Raw genomic sequence first — 23,724 nt, forward strand, 5'->3', positions numbered from 1 at the left:
GTTAAGAAATACATTAATTTTCAGTATTTAGGATTATCTAGATTTTTTTTGTAATTTAATTTCTTTTGTGGTCACAGAACAGTGTGTGATTTTGATCTTTTGAAATTTACTGATGACACAGTTAACATATTTTTATTTTTGGCACCCATAACTAATTACTGTAATTTCAGTCATTTTTACTACTTTTGTTTTTTAATCTTCATATAAGTGATCCATATATTACCTTTATTATATATGTACATTTTCCAGTGAGATTTTTACTTTTGCATGCTCCCTTATCAATTAGTGCTATTTCTTTTCAGCTTAAAGAACTCCCTTTAACATTTCTTACAGAACTGGCTTAGTGGTGATGAAACTCGCCTAGCTTTTGTTTATCTGGGAAACTCTTGATCACTCCCCTTCAACTCTTGCTGGGTAGATAATTCTTGGTTGAACATTTTTTTCTTTTCAGGACTTTGAATGTATCATGCCTGTCCTTTCTGACCTGTATATTTTCTGCTTAAAATATTTGTTGATAGATTTTTGGGATTTCCCTTGTGTGTAACAAGCTGGTCTTTGCTTGCTCCTTTTAGGATTTCTCTTTATCTTTACCTTTTTAAAAAAAGAGTAGTAAAATCATATATATACACACACACATACACACACAAACACACTTCTGTACCCTGACCCTTAGACTCATAATAAGTACGAATGTGGAAGTTTAATATTTTTTAATGGATACATTGTATTTCATCAACTAAGAGAATGTTCATACTGTACTATGGTTGAATGTTTGGATTATTTCCTTTTTAAAAAATTTTATTTTTAATTGGAGAATAACTGCTTTACAATGTTGTATTGGTTTCTACCATACAACCACACAAATCAGTCATAATTATGTATATATATATATATATCTCTCTCTCTCCTCCCTCCCCTCCCCCTTACCATTTAAATTGTAATGTGTCTTGGTGTGTGTCTTTTTGGGTTCATCTTATTTGGAACTTTCTGGGCTTCTTGGATCTGGATATCTGCTTTCTTCCCCATATTAGGAAAGTGTTCGTCCACTTTTTCTTCATTTAATTTTTCTGGCTCTTTCTCTCTTCTCCTTCTAGAAGCCCTATAATGTGAATACTATTACACTTGATGCAGTCTCAAATGTCTCATCAAGTATCTTCCCATTTTAAAATTCTTTCTTCATTTTGCTGCTGTGTCTGGGTGAGTTACATTTTTTTGTCTTCAAGTTCACAGATATATTCTTCTACCTCATCCATTCTGCTGTTGAACCCTTCTAACCTATTTTTCAGTTCAGTTATAACTACTGTTTGGTAATTTCTTATACATTTTATCTTTCTGATGAAGTTTGTACTGCTCTTCCATCTTTCCCCCCAAGATCAGTGATCACATTTATGACCATTAATTTTAACTCTTTAGCAGGTAGATTGCTTATCCCTATTTCATTTAGTTCCTTTTCTGAGGTTTGGTCATTCTTTTATTTGGAACGTATTTCTCTGTCCTCTCATTTTGCTTAATTCTCTGTGTCCATGTATGAGGTAAATCAGCAATCTCTTCTAGATTTGTTTTATGGCTTTCTGTGTGGTCTATTTTGGCAAATATGCCATGTACATTTGAAAATGTTGGTATTCTGCAGTTGTTGAATGTAATATTTTCTGTCAATTAGAAAACTGATAGAAAATAGAAAAATTATAATATTTTCTGTCAAGTTCTCTGAAAGTACTCAGATATCCTTTCTGATTTTATTTTTTGTGTGTTGTTCTTTCAGGTGATGGGAGAAGAATCTTAAAATCTCTGAGTATGACTTCTTTCAGTCTTTTTTAAATATGTTTTGATGCTTGGCTCTTAAGTATATAATTTACAGTGTCTTCCTGATACAGCAACTGTTTATCATTATGAAATCTTTATTTCTAGTAATGCTCCATGTTTTGAAGTTTTCAGATATTATTTCTTATGCTTGTTTTTACATGGCATATTATTTTCTATCCTTTTGGTTTTACTTTATTTGTGTTTTTATATTTTAAGTATTTCTTTTGTAGACAGCATATGTTTGGGTCCTCCTTTCTTCTATCCAGTCTGACATTCCCTACTCCTGGTTTTGAGAATTTGGTTCATTTATATTTATGTAATTAATAAAATGGTTGAATTTATGACATGTTTCAACTTGTTTTCTATTTGTTTTGTGTATTGTTTTGTTTCCTTTGTTATTTTTCTCCTCAATTCATCTGTTACAAGAGATATTCTCCTGCTGGCTTTGAAGAAGTAAGATGCAATGTTGTGAGAAAGCCTTATGACTAGGGCCTGAAGTAGTCTCTAGGCTCTTAGAGCAAAACGCTTTGAAGAATGATTAAGAAAACATAGATGGCTTTGAACTTGTAAGGAACTAAATTCTGCCAATGACCAGTGAACTTGGAAGAGGACTGTATCTCAGATGAGGTTACAGTCCAGGCCAACATCTTGATGTTATCCTGTTGAGATTTTATGCAGGGGACCCAGCAAAACAATGCCTGGACTCCTGGCCTGCACAAACTGTAAGGTGATAGATTTGTGTTGTTTTGAGCTTCTAGGTTTCTGGTAATTTGCTAACACAGCAATTAAAAACTAACCATATGGTAATAGAATATATCCAAAAAGAAGCATAAAAATTAAATAGGATAAAGGACTTCCCTGGTGGTCCAGTGGCTAAGACTCCCCACTCCTAATGCAGGGGGGGTCCAGGTTCCCTCCCTGGGCAGGGAACTAGATCTGACATGCTGCAACTAAGAGATTTCAAGGCATAACTAAAGATCCCATGTGCTACAGCTATGACCTGGTGCAGTCAAAAGAAAAAAAAATTAAAATTGAATAGGTTAAAAATAAAAATAAATGATCTGGGTAATAGGAATCCCAAAAAGAGAGTAGTGGGAGAAAAATATTTGAAAAAATACAGACACAACATTTATTTTCTTACTGATCTCAGAAATTTAGCAAACCCTAAGCAGATAAATACACTCACATACACTAAGGTAAACCATAATTCAGAACTGTGAGAAAAATCAACTTCTGTTGTTTAAGGCACCCAGTCCTTGGTACTTCATTTTGGAAGCCCTAGTTTACTAATAGATTACTAAAAATCATAAGGTAGCTGGAACACAGCCTTCAGTCATCTTAAGAGCCAGCAGAGTGATCTTTTTAAAATCCATAAAACAGAGTCACTGGAGATCACGCTATATCTTAAGAAATTTGAGTCATTTTGGTTAAAACATTCAACTTTATAGTAGAAAAGACCACTGCTCTTCAAAGTTCTGAATTTATTTTTTCATGGTCTCTATGGACCCATTCCTACAACTCTAAGTAATGTATGTATTGAACACTGCCAGCTGGTACACAGCAACTCAAGATCTTCACCACTGTCCACAAGAAGTTAAATTAATTCATGATTTTGTGACTGTACCAACTTTACTTAAGGCTTCAAGAGCTATGGGAGGAAACTGTATTATGAACTGCCTCCTAACTGGTTTTCTCTTTGACATTGCATTGGCTTCCCAAACCAGTAACTCACCATGTGATTATCTCCACAACCTCCTAAATAACAAACTCTAGCTTCCCTTCTCTTACTGGACCTATCTCACTCAGTCCTGAGTTATTTTGCTGAATAACACGTTATTCTGCTATTCTATCCTTTTACCCAGAAGTTTAAGGATATTGCTCCTTTGTTTGAAACTCATTTGTCATTTCCTGATTGTTTATATGCAGAGCCTAGACTCTAGTCCAGAATTCCAGGATCTCAGCAATTTTCTCTTTCTAACTTCCAACGTAATCACAACTGGAGCCACATAAAGCACATTCAGCCCCGGCTGTCCTGGTCCTAGATGCCTGAACCAAAGATGTCAACTGCTATACCTTTGCCTGCTTCCTCACTGGTTCTCTGTGGGCCAGAGCTCTGTTCTCTTGAACCGCTCTCCACAGAGAGCTTTCAGGTACTTCAGAGTGCCTGATACAAAGTGGGTACTCAATAATAATTGTGATGAATGAATATATGAACAAGAGAGCACATAAACAACCACATTAAAAATCTTCCAAGGAGTCTCACTGCTTAAGAGGATAAAGTCCACAATGCATCTGCATGTTAAGGGCCCCTCAGCCCAGCCTATTTTTCCCAGCTGCTCATTGGTTCCCACCCCCTGATTTTTAGACTCCTTCAATTCTTGTCAGGAACATTAAAGGCAGGCCATGCCTCCTGGAGGCAATGGGTAGGGATGAAGAGATGGGAGGGTGCTAGGCCTCTGACTTTACCTGTGTAACTGGTGATACCTTGGAGGATTTTTTCACTCTGGCTTTCTCTCAACCTAGAAGGAAGCAGAATGTTCATGAGCCTCACAGACCTCTTTCAAAGCGACAATAATAACAGGCAGTGGACAGAAAAGTACATTACCCAGTCAAATGCTAACTTAGGCAGAGGGTTTGTAGCATCCCCCCTTAAAAGATAACTCAGATGAAATGATGGGCATGATGAGGTCTAAGGAACCATGGTCCCTTTTAGCTAAAATTCTTCTACCAGATGTCCCCTCCCCCGCCTTGAACCTTGTAATCTTGTAGCATTTTTCCCTCAAGAATTCTCAAATGTCATTTTTTTTTGACAGATAAAAAGACTATGGTCTGGAAAGGGGCAGTGATTTTTCCACGGTCACCCAGCAACTAAAGGAAAAGCCAGGACTAAAACCCAGGCTTCCTGGCGTGTGATCTTGCCCTTTACACAGCACCTTGCTATGTCCCACCTTGTGGAAGGGGGGAAGGTGGAGGCACTTGTTCTGAACAATCTTCAACCCCTCTCCTCTCCCAACTGATCCACACGGGATCTGTATTAACAGGCTTTGATTAAACTTTAGTGAGAGCCCTAATTCTTAGAATATGATCTTGTGTTAGGAGGAAGAAGGGGTGTGAGGAGCTGCAGGCAGCATGAGGAGAAATGGGAGGTTAGGATGATAAAACCCTGTCTCCCTGAGGATTTGCCACGTGGGGTTATAGGAAGAATGTAACTGTTTTTTTCTTAAATTTCTGTAAAACCATTCATACTTTTGGAAAAAAAATCATTTAAAATTACAAATAAATGCTTACCAAATAGAATAAAATATGGCAACAATGAAAACTGCAGAAAGAATATCCAAGAAAATCCACATGAACATATAGAAATTTGGTGTCTGCAAAACAGAAAACACAGTTATAGGAGTTTGCAGCTGGAAGGGATTGTAGCTCATGTGGGTCAAGTCCCTTGCTTGAACCAGGGATGGAGCAGGGGCAGAGCAGGGGGAGGAACCATGATTGCCAGAGTTGGTGTCAAACACAAAGGGTACCCACTGCTATCCTAACAATCCCCTCTTACATGTGCCAAGGGCCCTACAAGGGCTAAAACACTCCACACACTTCATCTCCCTGCACCCTCGACTGAGGTGTGAGGGAGTCCCAGAGATGTCACATAGCAAGTCTATTCTGGACCCAGGACTACAAGCCCAAGTTTCTTGACTTCCAGTGCTCTGTATGTTCATGGCACAGCTTTCCAAACCTGGCTGTGCACTAAATCTACCTGAGCATCAGATTTTAGTAATACAGGTTTCTGGGCCTTATTAAGAGACTCAGGGAGTAGAATTTCTGCTCTCCAGAAACAAGTAATCAGTCTATGAACCAGCATTTAGGAATCATTCCCCTAAATCACTGTGCTTCAAAGAAGCATGCTGAAAATACAATTCTTAACCAAGACTAACATGCCTACTTCTTGAGTCTCCTTGCATAAATCACCCATTTCACAAAGCTCCATCTTCTAGCTTCATTTGCATGAGCTTTTACATTCTCTGGTTTGATCCTCCCTTTCTACCTTCATTATTTCACCGCCAATACTATTTGATGGTACTGGGTCTGACATGATTTTTTCTTTCTTAAGCCATTTTCCACCCAATCACAAGGTCTTTTCTTGGACTGATTAGTAATGATAATAATATTAACAATAATAACACAAATGATTGTGATAATGATGAGCACACCTAACATTAATGAGCATTTATAGGAGCTAAGGAAATGCTATAAGCATGTTAAGGGTATTTGCACAGCAATCCTTTGAACAGATCTAGTAGGCAGGTACAGTAGAAGCTTTTAACCAAGTTCCACTAATCTAAGGCTCCTAATGCCCTATGGTGGAGAAGAAAATGGCAACCCACTCCAGTATTCTTGCCTGGAGAATCCCGTGGACAGAGGAGCCTGGTGGGCGGCTGTCCAGTGGGCTGCAGAGAGTTGGACACGACTGAAGCGACTTAGCATGCATGCATACACTGGAGAAGGAAATGGCAACCCACTCCAGTGTTCTTGCCCGAATACTTGCCTGAATCCCAGGGACAGAGGAGCCTGGTGGGCAGGCTGGTGGGCCATCTATGGGGTCGCACAGAGTCGGACATGACTGAAGCGACTTAGCAGCAGCAGCAATGCCCTATGGGCACCTGACCAATGCCTTGGCCTGTTCTAGGATGCCCATCGGGTGTGCTGTACAGTCACTAAGAATCAGTTGTTCTTACTGTCCATATGGCTTTATAACAACTGTACTTGTTATGATTGTGCAGTATAATTAAATATTACTCAGATCTGTAAAAATTGAGTAAAAAAAAATATGCCAGTTTCAAAGGAAATTAAGTCAAGGCTTAGAATTACTTGATGATGAAAGGAAAGGTTATTAAAAAATAAACTGCAGATTTCCCTGGTGGTGCAGTGAGTAAGAATTCGCCTCCAATGCAGGAGATGCAGAAAATGTGGGTTCAATCCCTGGGTTGAGAAGACCTCCTGGAGGAGGAAATGGCAACCCACTCCAGTAATCTTGTCTGGAGAATCCCATGGACAGAGGAGCCTGGCCGGCTACAATTCACAGGGTCGCACGACTGGGGAACTGAGCACATACGCATGTCAACGCAGGGGACAAGCATTCAATCCTTGCTCTGGGAAGCTTTCACATACTGAAGGACAACTAAAGACCATGCACCACAACTACTGAGTGCATGCTTTAGAGCCCAGAAGCCATAATTACTGAGCCTGCACGCCACAACTACTGGAGCCTACACACTCTCGGGCCCGAGAACTGCAGATGCTGAGCTTGTGTGCCCTAGATGCTACGCTCCATAACAAGAAAGGCCACTGAAATGAGAAGCCTTCTTTCTCACTGCAATGAAGAGTGGCCCTTGCTTGCCGCAACTAGAGAAAGCCCTTGCAAAGCAATGAAGAACCAGCACAGCCCTAAAAAACAAACAAACAAACAAACAAACAAAACTGCAAATGAATTAGGTATGAGTGAAACAGTAAGAGACTAGGGGTGGTGGGATTATTATAAAAATCTGGGTGGATTCCTCATTCTCCCAATGACTTTAAGAATCAGACATGACTTAGTGACTGAATAACAACCAAAGGAAACAAAACTTAGAAATTATACTTGGTTCATTTCAGAGTATATATAAGCAAGGGAATGCAGAATTCAATCAGCTAAAATGCCCTCAAAGGAAAGACCTTGAGTCTTTGTCAAAAGGTGAATAAGCATTTTTAAACATATGAAGTATGTATGTGGTGGATTGTTTATAAAAATGACCACAATATTTATCACCAAATGCAGGCCTGTATGGAATATGACTTTGTTGTTCCTCTCCATCAAGAAGTGAAGTGTGTCTCTCCTCTGCCCCCGTTAAATCTGGATAACCATGTGATCACCTTTGGCCAGTGGAACATTAGCAAACGTCACACTTGGGAGATCTTTGAAAAGGCATATGCATTGGGGCTTGACCTCTCTTGTTGCTGAGAACCCAATGCCACCAGGAGAACATGAGCAAGTTAGCTTCATCGAGGATGAGTGACTAAATGAAGACAGACCTCAGTCATCCCAGGTAGAATCCTAGACATATGGGTGAGGCCATCCTAGATCACCTAGCCCAGCCAAAGTGGCTGGGACCAGAGAAAGCACTCAACCATCATAAAGAATATGACAAATATTTGTCAGTTTTAAGCCACTAAGTATTAGATAGGTTTTTTCAACATAGTAAAATGCTAACATACCACATATCATTTATTTCACAATTCCTCATCTAAAATTTTTGAATTAATAGATCGCTAAGCAGACAGGATTATATTGGATAAAAATTGCTTCTACTGCAGTACTTTTAATCCCCAGTTTACAAATAACAAACTGAAGCCCAGACAAGTTAACTAACATTTCCAAGTTCACCCAGTAAGGGGTTGGGCCAAGATCTGAGTCAGCATATTCTAACCCAGAGTGTGGGTTACTTAGGGAGGCCCAAGGATATTGGCCTTACCTTCCTGAACAAACCGACCTTGAGTCCTTTAAAAAAGCACAGGCCAGGTGTAGAAACAAGCTTTTGACTTAACATCCTTTCCACTCTCTGAATTTTGAATCACATGAATTTATTATAAATTCAAATATTAAATTGAAAAGTTTTACTTAATAAAGTTTTATTTAATATACCCAAAGGGACAACTTTCAGACATTATTGGTTTAGAGGGATAGGATTATGTAGGGGTATATTGATTTCCAATTTATGTATTTTAGAATGATTGAATTTTATATACTGAACAAGTTTACTCTAACCAATTTTTAAAAACAAAAATGCTAGAAAATGTATAATATATACATGATGGAGGATATTACAGAGACAGACAAGTAGAGAGGCTTCACCTATGCCAAGGGACCTGTCATCCAAGGTTTCCTTGAGGGTAATCTGCAGAATGCTGCCCAAGGCACCAAGGAAGAAGGAATAAGTAGTTTGACAATTCCACCATAGGGCCTCAATGCACTACTGGCTCTATGAGATTGTGCCCATGGCCCTCATCACCTCATACCTGCTTCTGACCCTGATCAAGTCAGAAACAAGGACCAGTGACACTGGAGGCATGGAGAAAGCAACCCAAAATATGTAAGCTTCTCATTTAGGTTTCTCTGACTAAAACTCTGATGTTCAAGGCAGTTTAGAGTTTGGGTTATTACTCTGGACAAGACACTTGATGTTGAATTGAGGCTTCTTGGTGATTAAAAAGAACTTTAAAAATTATCTAAGAGTGACTATAGAGAAACTATGGAATCTGAGTGAGATCTTATTCAGGGACAAGAAAAGACTGAGGTCACAGAGCAGTTTTCTGCTGTAGGCTATTGTGTCTGACGCAGTCATCCCATTCTACCTCTACACTGATAAGAAAAATTAGCTCTGTATCAGTTAACTGGCTAGCTGGGGCTCCCTTCATAGATAATAAGTGATAGGATTTATCTGGAAGTGTAAGCCAGATGTTCAGGCCCCCATGCCTTTAACCATAAGCAGTAGCTGGATACACACTCTCCTTTTCAAAAGCATTTTTGCTCAGGATACACAGTTTTCACTTGGTTTCTTTCCCACACCTCATATCACTATCATTGTTGCTGTACCTTCACAAAGGTGGGGCTGCAGTAACAAAACTCTGGAATCTGACCTCATTCTGAATATTGCATTCATGTGATGATGTCAAGGATCTTAATTTCAAGTTTCAGATTCCCCATGGTGATACTCCTAGTGGGCTGAATTCAACTCCAGAGCACTGAATTACATTATGCATGAAAGGCACATGGTGAGGATTCAATAAACAGTGATTATTATACCATTAATAATAATTTATCCCTGAAAAATCACAGAAGGTGCTGGGTGAGAGAAGGGGGAATGCCACATCTTCAATGTCACGTAAGTCTCTGCTCTTAAGTAGCTCACCTAGAGACTACACAGTATGCTAGGTGGGGGTGGGGAGGGGGACAGAGACTCCTATTGTACCAGACTTGGAAGAACAATCTGGACAACCAGCTCACCATGAAGTAGTAAGGGTGATTGATCTGCTTCAGGACCTCGAGGTTGTCTGTTGTCACTGAATGAATACTGGAACACCAGACCAGTGAGAAGAGCCAAGGTTCATTGACGAGGTATACATTGATGGTGATGTTAGCTGCTTTATATTCTCTGGGAAGAAAAAGAACCCACAGGAGATTTAGATTTAATCTCACTCTCACATCTAAAAGGCAAACAGCCACCGTGTCGTGAAAGGTTGTTGCTTAAATCACCGGAAACACCTGGTCAAGTGACAACTTATGATATGACATGCTGAATTAGCTCATGTTGCAATGAGGATAAAGCTCTAGTCTTAATACCTTTACTCCTGTACCAACAGTAGTATTTTATTCTTTTTTTATTTTTAAAATTTTTATTGAAATATAGTTGATTTACAATGTTGTGTCAGTTTCAGGTTTATAGCAAAGTGATTTCAATTATACGTATATACCTCTATCTAAATCTATACCTATTCTTTTTTAGAAACTTCTTCATTGTAGATTATTGTAAGATGTTGACTAGCTTCCTGTGCTACACTCTAGGTCCTTGTTGGTTATCTGTTTTATTTATAGTAGTGTGTTTATTTTAATCCCATACTCCTAATTTATCCCTTTTCCTTTGGTAACCATAAGCTTGTTCTCTATGTCAACGGTAATAGTAGTATTTTAGTAAACTACATGCCCTAAGACAAAAAAGGAAGGAAGGAAGGGAGAGAGGGAGGAAAAAGGAAAGCCCTGTCCGAATCTGTCAATTTCAATTCATGGTGTAAATATTCCTACAGTTTTTCTCCCATAAGCTGCTACGTGCCAGCCACAGTACACTATCGTGTAGCAAATGTACTTACTTCCATCAGAGTGCTTACCACCTTCTACTCTATTTATCTGCTTTCTATCAGTCTTCTTTACCTGACTGTAGCAAATTAAAAGCAAAGACTGTGTTACTCGTCTCTGCATATCCAGTACCTGCTTCATAAGTAGTTAACTGAAGAAATAAAGAAATGAATGTTGATCTGGTAAATATTTACACTTCAAATATAAAGAATTTTTTAAAGCACTTAGTAGGGGAAATGGAACCCAAATGCCAGTAGGTATTTGTGCACTGTCTAAAGAGACAGAAAGTAAGTAGAAGAACATCTAGTAATTCTAGTCAAGTTGTCACTTCTTGGAAAACCTCTCACAAAATACAGCAGGTAAATCCCTTGAAAATTTTTTGCTGTAACCTTGAAATGGCATAGCATATTGGAACAGCTCTGTGCAAGTCTGCATTTGAATCTATCTTTGCCTTGTACTAGCTTCACAAGTTCTTAGGCTCAGTGTAAAAACTGTAAGATAAAAATAATAATACCACTTTCGAAGGAGTGCTTGCAATTAGTTATCCATATTGGGTATCTAAGACAATTCTAATGTCTTAGAGTTGTCTCTAAGATAATTCTAAAGATCACCTAAAGATTAAGACAAAAACCAGAAATAAGGATACAGTAGTAAAAAGCTACCTTTTAAAACTTTTTGAAATCAACATGCAAAAACCATTTACAATTTCTATATATTAATAATGAACCTATAAAAACTGAAACATAATGTACCATTAACAATTACCTCAAAGAAATGTAAATACATAGGTATTAACAAAACAAGCATAGGATCTGTAAGCTATAAACTACAAACTATTGATGAAGGTAATCAAAGAATATTTAAGAAGTGAAGAGATGTGTATTTATGAATTGGAAGACTTAGCATCATAAAATTCTCCTCAAACTGATCTATAGGTTAATGCAATTTCTACCAAAATATCACCAAGGTTTTTTTTTTTTTAATACAATTAACCTGACTCTAAAATGTATGTCAAAAGGCACAGCCCAAAATTAACTAAAACTCTATTGAAAAAGAAGAATAAAGTGAGACAGACTCACTCTACTTAAGTCTTACTATATAGCTACAGTAATCAAGACAGTGTGGTATTAGGGAAGGAACAGACATATGGAACCATGGAACACAATTTTAAACCCAGAAATAGACCATAAGAATATGTCAAAATGATTTTTGACAAAGGTGTAAAAGCAATTCAGTGGGATAAGAGTTTTTCAACAAATGGTACTAGAGCAATAGGACAGGCATATATAGGCAAAAACCCAGAAAACCTCAACTTATGCCACATACTTCATATAAAAATTGACTCAAACGGATCACAGACAAATACATAATGTAAAACTACAAAACTTTCAGGAAAAATTGAGACCTATGGGCTAGACAGAGAACTCTTAGACTTGACAGTAAAAGCATGATATATAAATGAGAAAACTGATGTTAGACCTAATAAAAAATTTAGAACTTTTGTTCTGTGGAAGAATCTTAAGGAGATGCTACAGACCAGAAATAGACTGGAACAAAATATTTGCAAACAGAACATCCAACAAAGGATTTTATCTATCCATGTTTTGTTAGAACTCTCCAACATGACCTGTCCATTTTGGGTGGCCCTACACTGATGGCATGGCTCATAGTTTCATTGAGTTAGACAAGGCTGTGATCCATGTGATCAGTATGGTTAGTTTTCTGTAACTGTGGTGGTTTTCATTCTGTCTGCCCTCTGATGGATAAGGATAAGAAGTTTGTGGAAGCTTTCTGATGGGAGGGACTGGCTGAGGTGGAATCTGGGTCTTGCTCTGATGGGCGGGGCCATGCTCAGTAAATCTTTAATCCAATTTTCTATTGATGGGTGGGGCTGTGTTCTCTCTCATAGTTTGGCCTGAGGTCAAACTATGGTAGGGGTAATGGCAACGTCCTTCAAAAGGGCTTATGCCAGCATGCCATGGCTTCCAGGACTGTTGTATTCAGTGACCCTGAGCCCATGGCAGGCCACAGTCAACCCACGCCTCTGCTGGAGACTCCTGGACACTCACAGGCAAGTCTGGCTCAGTATTTTGTGGGGTCACTGCTCCTTTCTCCTGGGTCCTGGTGTGCACAAGGTTTTGTTTGTGCCCTCCAAGAGTCTGTTTCCCCAGTCCTGTGCGAGTTCTGCAATCAAATCCCACTGCCTTCAAAGTCAAATTCCCTGGGAATTCTCAGTCCCTTTGTTCGATCCCCAGGTTGGGAAATCTGTTGTGAGCTCTAGAACTTTTGCAACAGTACGAGAACTTCTTTGGTATAACTGTTCTCCAGTTTATGGGTCGTCTGCTTGGTGGCTCTGCAGTGGGGCTAATGGTGGCCTCCTCCAAGGGGACTTATGCCACAATGCCACGCCTCCCAGGTCTGCTGCAGCCAGAGCCCCTGTCCCTGTGGCAGGCCACTGCTGACCCATGCCTTTGCAGGAGACACTCAAACACTCAAAGGCAGGTCTGGCTCAGTCTTGTGGGGTCCCTGGGTCCTGATACACACAAGGTTTTGCTTGAGCCCTCTGAGTCACTGGTGGGTGTGGGGTTTGATTTTAAACATGATTTTGCCCCTCCAACTATCTTGTTGGGGGTTTCTCCTTTGCCCTTGGATATGGGGTATCTTTTTTTGGTGGGATCCAACATTCTCTTGTCAATGGTTATTCAGTGCTTAGTTGCAATTTTGGAGTTTTTGCAGAAGATGAGCGTACATCCTTCTACTCAAACTCATGGCATTAGAAACTTACTCCCCACTGGGCCAATACTGGCATATTGGGAAGAGAACTTATTCACCTCTTCATCTAGACTTTCAAACTACTGCACAATTGAACTCATCTCACATGCTAGCAAAGTAAGGCTCAAAATTCTCCAAGCAAGGCTTCAACAGTACGTGAACTGAGAACTTACAGATGTTCAAGCTGGATTTAAAAAAGGCAGAGGAACCAGAGATCAAATTGCCAACATCCGTTGGATCACAGAAAAAGCAATGGAGTTCCAAAAAAACATCTATTTCTGCTTTATTGACTACACCAAAGCCTTTGACTGTGTGGATCACAACAAACTGTGGAAAATTCTTCAAGAGATGGGAATATCAGACCACCTTACCTGCCTCCTGAGAAATCTGTATGCAGGTCAAGAAGCAACAGCAAGAACTGGACATGGAACAATCCACTGGTTCCAAGTTGGGAAAGGAGTACATCAAGGCTGTATATTGTCACCCTGCTTATTTACCTTATATGCAGAGTGCATCATGCAAAATGCTGGACTGTGTGAAGCACAGGCTGGAATCAAGATTGCTGGGAGAAATATCAGTAACCTGAGATATGCAGATGACACCATCTTTATGGCAGAAAGAGAAGTGGAACTTAAGAACCTCTTGATGAAAGTGAAAGAGAAGAGTGAAAAAGCTGACTTAAAACTCAACATTCAAAAAACAAAGATCATGGCATCCTGTCCCATCACGTCATGGCAAATAGATGGAAAAACAATGCAAACAGTGACAGACTATTTTCTTGGGTTCCAAAGTCACTGCATATGGTGACAGCAGTCATGAAGTTAAAAGACGCTTGTTCCTTGGAAGAAAAGCTATGACCAACCTAGACAGCATATTAAAAAGCAGAGACATTATTTTGCCAACTTGGCCCATATAGTGAAAGCTATGGTTTTTCCAAAGCTTCATAGCTTATGTATGGATGTTAGAGTTGGACCACAGAGAAAGCTGAGTGCAGAAGAATTGATGCTTTTGAATTGCAGTGCTGGAGAAGACTCTTGAGAGTCCTTTGGACTGCAAAGAAATCACACCAGTAAATTCTGAAGGAAATCAGTGCTGAATATTCATTGGAAGGGCTGATGCTGAAGCTGGAGCTCCAATACTTTGGCTACCTGATGGGAAGAACTGACTCATTAGAAAAGACCCTGATGCTGGGAAAGACTGAAGGCAGGAGGAGAAGAGGACAACAAGGATGTGATGGTTGGACAGCATCAATAACTTGGAGGACACGAGTTTGAGCAAGCTCCGGGAGTTGGTGATGGACAGCCGGGAGTGCTGCAGTCCTTGGGGTCGCAAAGAGTTGGACATGACTGAGCGACTGAACTGAATGGACTGATAGAAGTAACTCTAAAAATTTAACAATAAAAATCAAGCCATTTAGTTAGAAATAATAATAAAAGACATTTTACTGAAGAGGATAAACCATAGCTTTCACTATATGGGCCAAGTTGGCAAAGTAATGTCTCTGCTTTTTAATATGCTGTCTAGGTTGGTCATAGCTTTTCTTCCAAGGAATGAGCGTCTTTTAATTTCATGACTGCTGTCACCATCTGCAGTGACTTTGGAACCCAACAAAATAGTCTGTCACTCTTTGCATTGTCTTCCCATCTATTTGCCAAGGCAACTAAGAACATGATAAGATCTTCAGTATCATTACCTGTCAGAGAATGAAAATTAAAACCACAATGGGATATCACTACACACCTATCAGAACGGCTATAGTAAAAAATGACAATGCCAAAAACTGCAAGGATGTAGAGCTCTGGGTCATCATACATTGCTGGTGGATGTAAAACAGTACAGGCCCTCTGAAAACATTTGGAAGTTTCTTATAAAACTAAATAAAACTTACAAAGTTTCTTAGAAAACTTTGAAAACTATCACACCCCAGCAATTGCATTCTTAGCCATTAATCTCACAGAAGTAACAACTTATATTCAAAGCAGGCAATTCTGGGAAGATGGCAGAAAAAGAAGCACCAGGAACCTGATCCCATCCTGGACAATAACACTGGCAAAATCTAATGTAACTATTAATATGTTGGTACTATGGCATCTATTGTAATCTTACAACTTTCAGGGACGTTTTAGATGGTAAGCTATAGTTAACATTGGTCAGTTTCAGCAACTATAACAGTAGCAGTTACCATTTCCAGACTCCCAGCTCCATGACAGGCAACTATGCCCATGTTCCTAGAGCAGCTTGCACACAGCTTATGAGAGTCATGGGGGGCAAAATGGTCACTGTCTTCCAATTATTGGGGATCTGTGCTCTGATCACTGATTGCTGCTTCTGGCTACAGATGTGCACAGAAAATGAACACAGAATTATTGCTGCTTTCCTCACCACGCCTCCCCCCTCATTGAGGCAAACTTCTCCCATTTCCACTAAAATGACTTCCAATGGATTTAAAGGTTCAGTGCTCTTTTTTCCCCATCATTCATTTATCTCTTTTCCCCCTTTTGGGAGCCAGACATTCAAGATTAAGACATCCAAAAGCAACATATATGGGGAAAATTATGAAGTGATCGCATATGCCCAGGGAAAGGCACATTAGAGACCTAGAAGACCTTAAGTTTTGGCACAGAGACAACCAATAAATAAATGAATAAATAAACAAACAGTGAAACCCAGAAAACCCTGGAGAAGGAGGAGATTCTGATTTCAAGAGTTACCAGATTATTACATTCCGTCCAGCTTTTAAGAAAAAAAATCACAAGGTGTATAAAGAAACAAGAGAGTAGGGTTTCATTCAAAGGAAAAATAAATAAGTCAACAAGAACTGTCCCTGGAAAAGAGCTGATTTCAGATATACTAGATGAAGATTTTTAACAAATCATCTTGAAGATACTCAAAGAATTAAAGGAAGATATATAATTTTTTTAAAAATGAAGAAAACAGAAACATTAATAAAGAGACAGAAAGCCTAGAAAAATACCACCCCCAACTCTAGAGCTGAAAATCACAATAAATGAAATGAAAAACTGAATATTAAGATCCAAAGGCAGATTTGACCAGACAGAAGAAATAATTAGTGAACTAGAAGGTGGATCAATAGATATTAATGATTCTGTGGAAAAGAAGCAAAAAAGATTGAAGAAAATGGAACAGAGCCTAAGATATCTGTGGGACACCATTCAGCAAGTCAATATATGCACTTTTAGGTCCCAAAAGGAGAGAGAAAGGAGCAGAGAGAATATCTGAAGAAATAATGGCTGAAGACTGCCCAAATGTGATGAAAGATATGAATATAAATATCCAGTAAACTCTAAGTAAGATGAACTCAAAGAGATCCACCCTATGACACACTATATAATCAAAGTTCCAAAAGCCAAAAGCAAAGAAAGAATCTTGAAGCATTTGTCTTATTGGAGATTCACAGGCACAGGAGGAAATTAAGATATTCCCAGGTAAATGAAAGCTGAAGGAGTTCATGGGCACTAAATCAGCCCTGTAGGAAAAATTCAAGAGAGTCCTCCAAGGTGAAATAAAGTCAAGAGACAGTAGCTCAAAGTCTAGGGAGACAAAAAGATCTCAATAAAAGCAAATATAAGGGCAACTATAAAAGACAGTATTATTGTAACAATGGTTTTTAACTATAGTCTTTATTTTATACATAATTTAGCAAAAGATCTATAGGCAAAAACCAGAATTATTAGTCTAAAAGCTAATAATTTTATAACTTTATCAACTCCACATGTTGTCTTCTACATAATTTGAGAAACTTGCATTTAGAGGAAGTATTAGTTTATATTTGAGGCACACAGTATATAAAAATGAAATTTTCTACATCAAAAAGTGAAAATGGAAGGATTGGAGTTATAAAGAAGAGTTATTGCATGCTACTGAATTTAAGCTTGTATAAATTCAACCACAGTGTCATAACTTTAGGATGGTAAGTGTAATTCCCATGGTAACACAAAAAAATTAGGTATAAAAACTATAAAAAAGGAAATGAGAAAAGGATTTCAGTATTTCACTACAAAAAACAACTAAACACAAAAGAAAACAGTAAGGAAGAAAATAAGGGAAAAATTATAAGGTATATGCTGCTGCTGCTGGTGAGTAGCCTCAGTCGTGTCCGACTCTGTGCGACCCCACAGACGGCAGCCCACCAGGCTCTGGTGTCCCTGGGATTCTCCAGGCAAGAACACTGGAGTGGGTTGCCATTTCCTTCTCCAATGCATGAAAGTGAAAAGCGAAAGTGAAGTCGCTCAGTCATGGCCAATTCTTCATGACCCCATGGACTGCAGCCTACCAGGCTCCTCCGTCCATGAGATTTTCCAGGCAAGAGTACTGGAGTGGGTTGCCATTGCTTTCTCCGATAAGGTATATAGAAATAACAAATTAAAATAACAGATGACAGAAACAATACTTACAAAAATGACAGCATAACAACATGACAATAATCTTTCCCCTTTTCAGTAATTTTTAAAATGTAAATAGATTAAACTCTCCAGAGATTGTCAGAATGCATAAAAACATATGACCCATGATTATGCTGTCTACAGAGACTCATTTAAGATCCAAATGCACAGACAGATTGCAAGCAAAAGGACAGAAAAGTTATTCCATGCAAACAGTAACTAAAAAGAGCATGGGTGGCTATATTAATATCAGATAAAACAGGGACTGTGTCAAAAAAGTTTACATGTGACAAAGGAGGATATTAATACAAGTTTCAACATAGCAAGAAGATATATTAATTATAAACATTTATGTGCCTAATGATAGACCAGTAAAATTTACAAAGTAAACACTGACAAAATTGAAGCTATATAGTAACAGTTGGGAGATTTTAATATCCCATTCTCAATGATAAATAGAACAATTGGACAGAAGATAAGTAGGGAAACACAGGACTTAACACAAGAAACTATATCTAAGAGACAGAACACTCAATCCAATAAGAGCATACACATTCTTCTCGAGTGCATGTGTGACAACTCTCACTTTAGATATGCTAGGTCACAAATTATATCCAATCAAACAATTAAGTCAGAAGTCTAACAAAAGGAAAATTGGAAAATTCACATATTTGTGGGACTTAAGTCTAAGGGAGACAAAAAGACCTCAATAAAAGTAAATATAAGGGCAAGTATAAAAGATCGTATTATTACACTTTCAAGTAACAAGGGATAAAAAAAGAAATCACAAGGGAAGTGAAAAAAATATATGGAGATGAATGAAAATGAAAACACAAAAACTCATGGGGTGCAGCAAAGGTGATGCTAAGGGGAAATGCATAGCTATAAATTCTTACATTTACAAAATAAGACGAGTTTTGCATCTATGTTCATCAGTAATGTGAGCCTGTAATTTTCTTTTTTGTGATATCTCTGCTTTTGCTATCAGAGTGATGGTGGCCTCACACAATTAATTCAGAAGTGTTCCTTCCAAATAATATCATCAATGTCACAGAAGAACATAGATGCAAAAATCCTCAACAAAATAAGAGCAAACCAAATCCAACAATATATTTAAAAGCTCATATAACATGATTAAGTGGGATCTATCCCAGGACTGCAAGGAGTTTTCAATATTATCAAATTGATCAATGTGAAACACCACATTAACAAACTGAAGAATAAAACCCACATGATCATTTCAATAGATGTGGAAAAAGCTTTTGATAAATTTTAATATCCATTTATGATAAAAACTCTACAGAAAGTGGGCAAACAGGGAACATTCAGTATAATAAAGGCCACATATATGACAAACTCACAGCTAAGATCATACTCAGAGTTAAAAAGCTGAAAGGACTTCCTCTAAGATCAGATCAGGAACAAGACAAGAAGGCCCACTCTCATCACTTTTATTCAACATAGTTTTGGAAGTCCTAGCCACAGAAATCACAGAAGAAAAGAAATAAAATGAATTCAAATTGGAAAAGAAGAAGTAAAACTGTCACTGTAGATGACATGATAAAATAGAAAATCCTAAAGACACTACCAGAAAACTACTAGAACTCATCAATGAATTCAGTGAAGTTGCAAAATGCAAAATTAATGTGTATAAATCTATTGGACTTCTATACGGTAACAACAAAATATCAGAAAGAAATTAAGGAAACAACCCCATTTGCCATTGCATCAAAAACAATAAAATACCTAGGAATTAACCTACCTAAGGAGGCAAATTGGAGAAGGAAATGGCAACCCACTCCAGTATCCTTGCCTGGAAAATCTCATGGACAGAGGAGGCTGGTGGGCTGCAGTCGATGAGGTCGCAAAGAGTCAGACACAACTGAGCGACTAACACACAAGGAGGCAAAAGACCTGTACTCTGAAAACTGTAAGATGTTGATAAAAGAAACGAAAGATGATGCAAAATAGATGGAAAGGTAAACCGTTTTCTTGGAATAGAAGAAGCAATACTGTCAACACATTATTGACCAGAGATGTATTAATAAGTTTTTTGTTACCCAAATGTTATTGACTGGAGATGTATCAATATTTACTTACATAACAAATTGCCAGCCATAGGTTTTGGCTTCAGCAAAAATTCCCTGGTCAATAATATGTATGGAAACACAAAAGACCCCAAATAACTAAAACAACCTTGAGAAAGAAGAAAGGGGCTCGAGGAATCATAGTCCCTGACTTCAAGCTATACTTCAAAGCTATGCAAACAAAACAATATAGTGCTGGTACAAAAATAGAAATGTAGATAAATGGAACTGGGAAAAAAAGAACAAAAATAAACCCACACATTTATGGTCAATTAGTCTACAACAAAGGAGGTAAGACTATACAAGGGAGAAAAGATAGTCTCTTCAAAAAGTGGTGCTGGAAAAACCAGACAGCTGTATGCAAAAGAATGAAATTAGAACAGTCTCTAACACCATACACAAAAATAAACTCAAAACGGATTAAAGACCTAAATGTAAGACCAGCTATTATAAAAGTCTTAAAGGAATACATAGGTAGAACACTCTGTGATATAAATCACAATAAGATCTTTTTTGATCCATCTCCTGGAGTAATGAAAATAAAAACAAATGGGACCTAATTAAAACTTAAAAGCTTTTGCACAGCAAAGGAAACCATAAACAAAATGAAAGGACAATCCACAGAATGGGTGAAAATATTTGCAAATGAAGTGACTGACAAGGGGTTAAACTCCAAAATATACAAACAGCCCATGCAGCTCAATACCAAAAAAACAAACAACTCCATCAAAAAATGGGCAGACCATCTAAATAGACATTTTTCCAAAGAAGACATATAGGTGGCCAAAAAGTACATGAAAAGATGCTCAACATCACTAATTAGAGTAATGCAAATAGAAAATACAATGACTCATCATTTAATACCAGTCAGAATGGCCATCATTAAAAAAATATACAGATAATAAATGCTGGAGAAGATGTGGAGAAAAGGGAACACTCCTGCACTTTCAGTGGGAATGTAAATTGGTATAACTGCTAGGGAGAACAGTATTGAGGTTCCTTAAAAAACAAAAATAGTTACTATGTGATCCAGCAATCCCATTTGGGTATATACCCAAAGAAAAGTCTAATTCAAAAGATATATGTACCCCAATGGTCAGAACAGCACCATTTACAATAGCCAACACATGGAGGCAACCTATATGCCTGCTGACAGATGAATGGATAAAGAAGATATGGTGTGCATGTGTGCATGCATGCATACACACACACAATGGAATATTACTCAGCCATAAAAAGAATGAAATAATGCCATTTGCAGCACATGGATGAACCAGGAGATGGTCATATTAAGTGAAGTAAGCCAGACAGCAAAAGACAAATATCCTGTGATATCACTTATATGGAATCTGAGAAAATGATACAAATAATTTTTTTTATAAAACAGAAATAGATTCTCAGACATAAAAAACAACTTATAGTTGCCTAAGGGGAAATACAGGGAGGAATAAATTAGAGTTAAATCAAGGGATAAATTAAGGGATAAATTAAAATATAAACAATATCAAATACAAAATAAACAAGGGAACTTCTGTATAGCACAGGGAACTACATTTAACAACTTGTAAAAAACTAAAATGGAAAAGAATTGGAAAAATTAAAAATATATATGAATCAATTTGTTGTACACCTGAAACTAACAAAACATTTTAAACCAATCATACTTCAATCAAAAAAATTTTAAAAAAGAAACAGAGTACTAGGGATATAACGTGCAATATGATAAATATAATTAATGCTGCTGTATGTTATATGTGAAAGTTATTGAGTAAAAAACTTCTATTTCTCCAGTTATTCATCTATATGAGATGATGGATGTTCACTGAACTTCTTGTGATAATCATTTAATGATATTTGTAAGTAAAGCATTATGCTGTACACCTTAAACTTATAGTGCTATACTTTATATATATATATAAATATATATTTGTATATTTGAATAAAAGTAGAAGAAAAATTTTCAAAACCAAGAAAGATTTCATATCAACAACATATCTTTACAACTTAGGAAACCAGAAAAAGAACAAATTGACCCAACATAGTAAAAGGAAGAAAATAATAAATATTAGAGCAAACACAAAATAAAGAACAGAAAACCAACAAAGAAACCAAAAGTTAGTTCTCTGAAAATATCAACAAACTTAGTAAATTTTTAGCTAGAGGTACTAATAAGATAAAGAGAAAAGACCCAAATTACTGAAGTCAGACATGAAAGTGAGCACACTATTACAAGATTTATAGTATTAAAAGGATTATAAAGGATATGAGCAATGTGAGCAATTGTATCCCAATAAATTGGGTAGTCTAGGTGAAATGGAAAAATTCCTAGAAGCAACCAACCTACCACAACTGTATCATGAAGAATTAGAAAATGTGAATAGATCTACAATCAATAAGGAGATTGAATTATTAACCAAAACTCTTCCAACAAAGAAAAGCCCTGGATCCAATGACTTCACTGGTGAATTCCATCAAACATTTCAAGAACTAAAATGAACCCGTTATGGTGACATTAGAAAACCAGGAATCAATAGGATGTGTTAATGTGAAGAAATTGGAGCATTTGTGTCCTCCTGTTTTTAGAGCTGTGAAAAATAGTACGGTGATGTCTCAAAAAATTAAAATTAGAATTACCATGTAATTCAGCAATTCCATTTCCTAGCATATACCCAAAAGAAATGAAAGCAGGGCCTTGAAGAGATACTTGTACCCCCATTTTCATAGCAGCTTTATTCACAATAACTGAAATGTGAAAGCAACCCAAGTGTCCATCTGTTGATAAAAGGATAAGCAAATAGTGGAATATACATACAATGGATTATTATTCAGTTAAAAAGGAATATATTCTGCAGTGGATGAATTCAACATGGATGAACCTTGAGGACTTCATCTTAAGAGAAATAAACCAGTCAAAAAAAAGACAAATACTATATAATTTCACTTATATGAATCAAAATCACAAAGATATAAAATAAAATGGTTGTTTCCAGAGCCTGGAGGCAGGGTATGATGGGAGTTCATTGTTTAATGAAAACAGAATTTGAGTTTACAAGATGAAAAGTGTTAAGTAGGTGGATGGTGGTGACTGCTGAACAATGTAATGAATGCATATTAAAGTCACAAAGTTGTATATTTAAAAATTATCACAAAAGTAAATTTTAAGTGTATTTTAACATAATCGAAACAGTTTTTAAAGAGAGGGAAGGGCTTCCCTGGTGGCTCAGAGGTAAAGAATCTACCTGGCAAACCCAAAACATGGGTTTGATGCCTGGTCTGGGAAGATCCCACATGCTGTGGAGCAACTAAGCTTGTGTGCCACAACTATTGAGCTTGTGCTCTAGAGTCTGGGCGTTGCAACAACTGAGCCCATGTCCCACAACTACTGAAGCCCACAGCCCTAGAGTCCATGCCCTGCAATAAGAGAAGCCACCTCAATGAGAAGCCTGCACACTGCAACTACAGAGTAGCCCCCACTCACTGCAACTAGAGAAAAGCTTGTGCAACAACAAACACCCAGCACAGCCAAAAATAAAAATAAAGAGAGGAAAGTCTGAGTAAGCTATAAACTCGTAGTTAAAAAATTGTGTTCACATGAAAACCTATATGCAAATATTCACATTTATTAAAAACAGCTCATAAATTGATGAAACAATCAGATATCCTTCAGTTGGTGAATAATTCAAGTTTAGTGCATTCATACAATGGAATACTATTCAGCAATGAAAAAGAACCAGCTACTGACACATGAAACAGTCTTTATGAATCTCAAAAGGAA

General features: G+C 37.5%; 1 protein-coding gene across 1 annotated transcript in view; it reads right to left on the reverse strand.

Annotated features, from left to right (window-relative positions):
• The window catches only part of GDPD4 (glycerophosphodiester phosphodiesterase domain containing 4), a 165,945-nt gene that overhangs the window by 3,343 nt on the left and 138,878 nt on the right, over positions 1-23,724 (reverse strand). Inside the window, exons 14-16 of the mRNA XM_043481911.1 lie at positions 9,842-9,989; positions 5,092-5,174; positions 4,270-4,322 (exon numbers count right to left, since the gene is read on the reverse strand). Of these exons, the coding sequence (XP_043337846.1) occupies positions 4,270-4,322; positions 5,092-5,174; positions 9,842-9,989 (284 nt within the window). The remainder of the gene's footprint in view (positions 1-4,269; positions 4,323-5,091; positions 5,175-9,841; positions 9,990-23,724) is intronic.

The sequence above is a fragment of the Cervus canadensis genome, chromosome 11 (assembly GCF_019320065.1).
Source record: "Cervus canadensis isolate Bull #8, Minnesota chromosome 11, ASM1932006v1, whole genome shotgun sequence".
NCBI classification, from domain to species: domain Eukaryota; kingdom Metazoa; phylum Chordata; class Mammalia; order Artiodactyla; family Cervidae; genus Cervus; species Cervus canadensis.